The 8,425-nt window shown below is 47.8% G+C and overlaps 1 protein-coding gene across 1 annotated transcript in view; it reads left to right on the forward strand.

Moving 5' to 3' along the window:
- Positions 1–8,375, forward strand: part of LOC125290172 (nesprin-1-like) — a gene marked incomplete at its 3' end in the record, with an annotated part of 12,476 nt that extends 4,101 nt beyond the window's left edge. The window contains exons 7-14 of the mRNA XM_048237109.1: positions 381–397; positions 872–1,143; positions 2,838–2,927; positions 5,840–6,094; positions 6,495–6,673; positions 6,999–7,314; positions 7,800–7,964; positions 8,220–8,375. Of these exons, the coding sequence (XP_048093066.1) occupies positions 381–397; positions 872–1,143; positions 2,838–2,927; positions 5,840–6,094; positions 6,495–6,673; positions 6,999–7,314; positions 7,800–7,964; positions 8,220–8,375 (1,450 nt within the window). The remainder of the gene's footprint in view (positions 1–380; positions 398–871; positions 1,144–2,837; positions 2,928–5,839; positions 6,095–6,494; positions 6,674–6,998; positions 7,315–7,799; positions 7,965–8,219) is intronic.
- Positions 8,376–8,425: the final 50 nt, after the last annotated feature.

Raw genomic sequence — 8,425 nt, forward strand, 5'->3', positions numbered from 1 at the left:
GGAGTTCGTCTCATTCAGGTAGAGAACCAGGAGTTCCTCTCTCACATATAGAGAACCAGGAGTTCCTCTCACTCAGGTAGAGAACCAGGAGTTCATCTCTCACATATAGAGAACCAGGAGGTCCTCTCTCACAGGTAGAGAACCAGGAGTTCCTCTCCCTCAGGTAGAGAACCAGGAGTTCCTCTCCCTCATGTAGAGAACCAGGAGTTCCTCTCTCACATATAGAGAACCAGGAGTTCCTCTCTCAAATATAGAGAACCAGGAGTTCCTCTCACTCAGGTAGAGAACCAGGAGTTCCTCTCTCTTACATATAGAGAACCAGGAGTTCCTCTCTCACATATAGAGAACCAGGAGTTCATCTCTCACATATAGAGAACCAGGAGGTCCTCTCTCACAGGTAGAGAACCAGGAGGTCCTCTCTCACAGGTAGAGAACCAGGAGTTCCTCTCCCTCAGGTAGAGAACCAGAAGTTCTTCTCTCACAGGTAGAGAACCAGGAGTTCCTCTCTCACAGATAGAGAAACAGGAGTTCCTCTCCCTCAGGTAGAGAACCAGGAGTTGCATTTGTATAAAGAAAGGATATGGGCAAAAATAAGTATTGCTATTGAATACAAGATTAGTGTTCTGGTAAAGTCAGGTCAGGGGTCAGAGAGGCGCGCACACACACACACACACACACACACACACACACACAAACAATCTTTCCACCCATTTTCCAATCTTACCCTGATCTTTCTCCCCTGTTCACTTCCTGTCAACCTTCACAGTCCTGTCAAGTAGACAAAAGACCCCGCCCCACAAACAAACAAACAAACAAACAAATGAATAAATAGAACCAAATAAACTCACACTCCTCCCGTGTGTTCCTCCAGTGGGCGGGCGTCCCTTCGGCTCCCTGCTGAGCTCCTCCCAGAGGCGTGGCCTGCGTGGTGAGGCGCTGTTGACGGACAGCCAGGCCGTGCTGGAGCGCTTCCACAGCCTGGGGACTCGCCTGGAGCAGCGGGCCCAGCAGCAGGCAGCCCTGCTGGGGGAGCTGCAGGAGCTTAACACCCTGCTGGACACCACCGCAGCCTGGGTGAGGGAGCACAGGACAGGGCTGGGCACACTGGACGCTTCAACAGAGCAGAGACGGAGCAGAGCAGAGGTACGGACATTAATGAATAATTACTGTGTGTGTGTGTTTGTGTGTGTGTGTGTGTGGTTGGTGTGTTAATTGGTTGGTTGGTTGGATTGTTGATTGATTGGCTCAGACACTATCAGATCAGATGTCTCTGTGTGTTTATCGATGGTTTTTGGTTTGATTGGTTCATTGATGGATTAGTTGGTTGATTGATTGATTGATTGATTAATTGGTTGGGGGATTGCTTGATAGGTTGATTGACTATTTGGTCGATACATTGATTAATTGGTTGGTTGGTTGATTGATTGATTGATTGATTGGTTGGTTGGTTGGTTAATTGATTGATGAATTCATTCATTGGATGAATGATTTGATTGATTGATTGTTTGATTGTTTTTTGTTTGTTTGGTTTATTGATTGATTGGCTGTTTTGGTCGGTTGATTGATTGGCTGATTGATTGTTTGCCTGATTGATTGATTGATTGATTGATTGATTGATTGATTGATTGATTGATTGATTGATTGATTGATATGTCATTTGGTTGATCAATTTGGTTGATCAATTGGTTGATTGGTTGGTTGGTTGGTTGGTTGATTGATTGATTTGATTGATTTGATTGATTGATTGATTGGTTTATTGGATACTTGGTTGATTGAATGAATGGATAAACTAAAAAGTACTGATAAATTACCTGATCATATCAGATGTCTGTGTGTGTTTATAGACAGTGCTGGTGCTTGGTTCTGAGGGCAACTCTGGAGAGTCTGTGTGTGTGTGTGTGTGTGTAATAACCTTTGTTTTCCTCCTTCAGGGTGCTGTCTCTGCTTTTCGGAGGGTGACTCCCGTCTGCCTCTCTCGCGGCAGTGGCGTGTGTGTGTGTGTGTGCGTGAGGGTGGAGGAGGAGAGGAGGTGCGACTTGAAGGGAGACGATTGGGGGAGGTGCAGAGGAGCAGTGGAGAGGAGTGCTGCAGAAGGCCCAGGAGCTGAGGAGCCAGGCGGAGCTCCAGGACTCCCTCTCCAGGAGCTGCAGCAGCTCAGCACCCAGCAGGAGAGCACTCTGGCCTGGGTCAGGGGAGCTGCAGCAGGGCCTGGACGCCTGGAGGAACATGCCTCTACTCAGGACAAACTCAACAGAGCTCAGGTGTGGACACTGGAGGCTTTGAAGAGCTGTAGGAGTAGAGTCTGATTGGCTGATTGGTTTTTGGTTTGATTGATTGATTGATTGATTGATTGATTGATTGATATGTTGATTGACTTATTGGTTGATACATTGGTTGGTTGGTTGGTTGATTAATTGTTTGATTGATTGTTTGTTTGATTGATTAATTAAGTGATTGATTAATTTATTCATTGGCTGAATTATTTGATTGATTGATTGATTGATTGGTTTGTTGATTGATTGGTTGGTTAATTGTTTTTTGTTTGGTTGGTTTATTGATTGATTGGCTGTTTCGGTTGGTTGATTGATTGGCTGATTGATTGTTTGTCTGGTTGATTGATTGATTGATTGATTGATTGATTCGTTTATTGGTTGATTGGATACTTGGTTGATTGAATGAATGGTTAAACTCAAAAGTACTGAAGGACACATTACCTGATCATATCAGATGTCTGTGTGTGTTTATAGACAGTGCTGGTGCTTGGTTCTGAGGGCAACTCTGGAGAGTCTGTGTGTGTGTGTGTGTGTGTGTGTAATAACCTTGTTTTCCTCCTTCAGTCGGTGCTGTCTCTACGCTCGGAGGGTGACTCCCGTCTGTCGTCTCTGCGAGCGCGCGTGGAGAGTGTGTGTGCGCGTGAGGGCGTGGAGGAGGAGAGGAGAGTCGCACTGGCGGGAGACGCGTTGGGGGAGGTGCAGAGGAGCAGTGGAGAGGAGTGCTGCAGGCGGCCCAGGAGCTGAGGAGCAGGGCATGGAGCCCAGGACTCCCTCTCCAGGGAGCTGCAGCAGCTCAGCCCAGCAGGAGAGCACTCTGGCCTGGGTCAGGGGAGCTGCAGCAGGGCCTGGGCGCTCTGGAGGAACATGCCTCTACTCAGGACAAACTCAACAGAGCTCAGGTGTGGACACTGGAGGCTTTAAAGAGCTGTAGGAGTAGAGTCTGATTGGCTGATTGGTTGATTGGTTTTTGGTTTGATTGGTTGATTGATGGATTGATATGTTGATTGACTTATTGGTTGATACATTGGTTGGTTGGTTGGTTGATTAATTGTTTGATTGATTGTTTGTTTGATTGATTAATTAAGTGATTGATTAATTTATTCATTGGCTGAATTATTTGATTGATTGATTGATTGATTGATTGGTTTGTTGATTGATTGGTTGGTTAATTGTTTTTTGTTTGGTTGGTTTATTGATTGATTGGCTGTGTCGGTTGGTTGATTGATTGGCTGATTGATTGTTTGTCTGGTTGATTGATTGATTGATTGATTGATTGATTGATTCGTTTATTGGTTGATTGGATACTTGGTTGATTGAATGAATGGTTAAACTCAAAAGTACTGAAGGACACATTACCTGATCATATCAGATGTCTGTGTGTGTTTATAGACAGTGCTGGTGCTTGGTTCTGAGGGCAACTCTGGAGAGTCTGTGTGTGTGTGTGTGTGTGTGTAATAACCTTGTTTTCCTCCTTCAGTCGGTGCTGTCTCTACGCTCGGAGGGTGACTCCCGCCTGTCTCTGCGGCGTGTGCGGAGAGTGTGTGTGCAGCGTGGGCGTGGAGGGAGGAGAGGAGGTGCGCACTGCAGGGAGACGTTGGGAGGCAGAGGAGCAGTGGAGAGGAGTGCTGCAGGCGGCCCAGGAGCTGAGGAGCCAGGCGGAGCTCCAGGACTCCCTCTCCAGGGAGCTGCAGCAGCTCAGCACCCAGCAGGAGAGCACTCTGGCCTGGGTCAGGGAGCTGCAGCAGGGCCTGGACGCTCTGGAGGAACATGCCTCTACTCAGGACAAACTCAACAGAGCTCAGGTGTGGACACTGGAGGCTTTGAAGAGCTGTAGGAGTAGAGTCTGATTGGCTGATTGGTTGATTGGTTTTAGTTTGATTGATTGGTTGATTGATTGATTGATTGGTTGGTTGATTGTTTTTTTTTTTTGTTTGGTTGGTTTATTGATTGATTGGCTGTTTTGGTTGGTTGATTTATTGGCTGATTGATTGTTTGTCTGATTGATTGATTGATTGAGTAGTCATTTGGTTGATCATTTGGTTGATTGGATGGATGGATGGATGGTTGGTTGGTTGGTTGATTGATTGCTTGGTTGATTGATTGACTGATTGGTTGATAGATTGATTAGTTAATTGGTTGGTTGGTTGCTTGATTGGAAGATTGATTGATTGATTGATTGAATGATTGAATTTGGTTGGTTGTTGATTGGTTGGATAGTTGGATGGTTGATAGATTGTTTGATTGACTGATTGGTAGGCTGGTTGGTTGGTTGGATAGTTGATTGATTAATTGATGATTGATTGATCGATAGATTGCTTCATCATTTAATCGGTCAGGCGGTTGCTTGGTTGGTTGATTGATTGATTGATTGATTGATTGGCTAAAAAACGTAGAAGGACACATTTCCTGTTCTGATCAGATCAGATGAGATGTGTGTGTGTGTGTGTGTAATAACCTTGTTTTCCTCCTTCAGTCGGTGCTGTCTCTGCGCTCGGAGGGTGACTCCCGTCTGTCGTCTCTGCGAGCGCGTGTGGAGAGTGTGTGTGCGCGTGAGGGCGTGGAGGAGGAGAGGAGGTGCGCACTGCAGGAGACGTTGGGAGGTGCAGAGGAGCAGTGGAGAGGAGTGCTGCAGGCGGCCCAGGAGCTGAGGAGCCAGGCGGAGCTCCAGGACTCCCTCTCCAGGGAGCTGCAGCAGCTCAGCACCCAGCAGGAGAGCACTCTGGCCTGGGTCAGGGAGCTGCAGCAGGGCCTGGACGCTCTGGAGGAACATGCCTCTACTCAGGACAAACTCAACAGAGCTCAGGTGTGGACACTGGAGGCTTTGAAGAGCTGTAGGAGTAGAGTCTGATTGGCTGATTCGTTGATTGGTTTTTGGTTTGATTGATTGGTTGATTGATTGATTGATTGGTTGGTTGATTGTTTTTTTTTTTTGTTTGGTTGGTTTATTGATTGATTGGCTGTTTTGGTTGGTTGATTTATTGGCTGATTGATTGTTTGTCTGATTGATTGATTGATTGAGTAGTCATTTGGTTGATCATTTGGTTGATTGGATGGATGGATGGATGGTTGGTTGGTTGGTTGATTGATTGCTTGGTTGATTGATTGACTGATTGGTTGATAGATTGATTAGTTAATTGGTTGGTTGGTTGCTTGATTGGAAGATTGATTGATTGATTGATTGAATGATTCGTTGGTTGGTTGTTGATTGGTTGGATAGTTGGATGGTTGATAGATTGTTTGATTGACTGATTGGTAGGCTGGTTGGTTGGTTGGATAGTTGATTGATTAATTGATGATTGATTGATCGATAGATTGCTTCATCATTTAATCGGTCAGGCTGATTTGCTGGTTGGTTGATTGATTGATTGATTGATTGATTGGCTAAAAAACGTAGAAGGACACATTTCCTGTTCTGATCAGATCAGATGAGATGTGTGTGTGTGTGTGTGTGTAATAACCTTGTTTTCCTCCTTCAGTCGGTGCTGTCTCTGCGCTTCGGAGGGTGACTCCCGTCCTGTGGTCTCTCTGCAGCGTGTGGAGTGATGTAAAAGCGTGAGGGCGTGGAGGAGGAGAGGAGGTGCGCACTGCGGGAGACGTTGGGAGGTGCAGAGGAGCAGTGGAGAGGAGTGCTGCAGGCGGCCCAGGAGCTGAGGAGCCAGGCGGAGCTCCAGGACTCCCTCTCCAGGGAGCTGCAGCAGCTCAGCACCCAGCAGGAGAGCACTCTGGCCTGGGTCAGGGAGCTGCAGCAGGGCCTGGACGCTCTGGCCCGGGGGACCCACGGCAGCCCGGAACACCTGGAGGAGAGACTCAACAGAGCTCAGGTAAACCCCCGATCAGGACCACTTACAGAACCACTTAGAGAACCACTTACAGAACCACTTACAGGCACTCATCACTTATTAGCATCTCACAATCCCACGATCAGAACCACTTCCTTATTAGCATCTCACGATAGCACGATCAGAACCACTTCCTTATTAGCATCTCACGATAGCACGATCAGAACCACTTCCTTATTAGCATCTCACGATAGCACAATCAGAACCACTTCCTTATTAGCATCTCACGATAGCACGATCAGAACCACTTACAGGCACTCATCACTCATCAGCATACTTGTTTAACCCATTTAGCACAAGCCTATATGTACGTGTATATATATATGTGTGTGTGTGTGTGTGTGTGTGTGTGTGTGTGTGTGTGTGGTGTCTCTGTGTTTAGGCTATACTGAATGTGAAATCGGAGGGTAATGGGAAACTGGCGTCTCTGAAGAAGAAAGTCGAGAGTTTGTGTGCTCGGGAGGACCTGGATGAGAGCAGGAGGCGTGGCTTTCTCCAGTCGCTAAGAGACACGGACATCGAGTGGAGAGGAGTTCTACAGGCTGCCCAGGAGCAACACAGGTACACACCTAGAACAACACAACACAGGTGCACTCCTAGAACAACACAACACAGGAACGCACCTAGAACAACACAACACAGATACACTCCTAGAATAGCATAAAACATAACACATCATCTACACACAATACATATACACACCTGCTATAGGATACTACACACAATACATATACACACCTGCTATAGGATACTACACACAATACAGATACACACCTGCTATAGGATACTACACACAATACATATACACACCTGCTATAGGAAACTACACATATAACACAATCCCAGTGAGCGTGTACATGCTGTAGTGTGATTAACCCCCCCCCAGCGTGCTGAAGCGGGTCATGGAGCGAGTCGTCTCGTGCCAGTACCAGAAGCAGCAGACCCAGGACCGTCTGGGCCAGCTACGGAAGCAGACGAACGAGCTGCCGCACCGGTTCCCTTGGCCGGGCCTGGGTGACCGGCGCCAAGCGGTGGACCAGGCCCGCGTGCTGCTGGAGAAGACCAGAACGCTGGCGCCGAGCCTGGCGGGCCTCCGGGCCATGGGCCGCGAGCTCTACCAGATCACACACGACTCCAGCTGGACTGACCACACCTGGACGGCCATGGAGGAGAGCGTGCCTGGCCTGCTGCTCGAGCTCACGGTGGGTGGAGGAGAACACACACACACACACACAGACCAACACTCTCACACCCACACAGACACACACACACACACACACACACACACACACACACACACACAGAGCAACACTCTCTCTCTCACACACACACACACACACACAGAGCAACACTCTCACACAGACACACACACACACACACAGAGCAACACTCTCTCTCACACCCACACAGACACACACACACACACACACACACACACACAGAGCAACACTCTCTCTCACACATACACACACACACACAGAGCAACACTCTCTCTCACACACACACACACACACACACACAGAGCAACACTCTCTCTCTCTCTTCACACACACACACACACACATACATGCACAGCATACACACACACGCATACACACAGAGGGCTGTGCATTTGTATTTGTGTATTTCCTTATTATTAGTGTATATATTTGTGTGTGTGTGTGTGTGTGTGTGTGTGTGTGTGTAGGAGCTGGTAAAGACTCTGGAGGAGGGTATTATGGCAGAGAGGAGGTGTGTCCAGCTGGTGGAACAGCACAACGCAGCTCAGGATTGGCTGAGAGAGCAGGTCAAAGGTCTCCCGGCCCCGCCTACGGACCGACAGGACCTACAGGCGACCATCAACACACTTAAGGTAAGATCAACTCCAAAGCAGGCATAGACAGACACACACACACACACACACACACACACACACACACACACACACACACACACACCTGCATAATTTACATAATTTACACTAATTGATCCAATTTCAGTTGAATTTAACAATGCATCTCTCCTTGGTCTCTCTCTCTCTCTCTCTCTCTCTCTCTCTCTCTCTCTGTCTGTCTCTCTCTCTCTCTTTCCCTTTCACACACACACAAACATACACACACACACACAGGCTCTGCTGCAGACCGTGGACCGAGAGCAGCGTGAGATGAAGGAGTGTGACACCACACGTGATGCGTTGATACACCTGTGCACACCTGGCGGCCAAGACTCTCTCAGCCTGGAGATCATACACCTGCACGAGCTGTGTGACTCGTCCGAGCAAGAGGTCAGGGAGAGATGGAACACACACACACACACACACACACACACACACAC

Source organism: Alosa alosa, unplaced genomic scaffold (assembly GCF_017589495.1).
Source record: "Alosa alosa isolate M-15738 ecotype Scorff River unplaced genomic scaffold, AALO_Geno_1.1 AALO_1.0_unplaced_186, whole genome shotgun sequence".
In the NCBI taxonomy this organism is placed as follows: Eukaryota; Metazoa; Chordata; class Actinopteri; order Clupeiformes; family Clupeidae; genus Alosa; species Alosa alosa.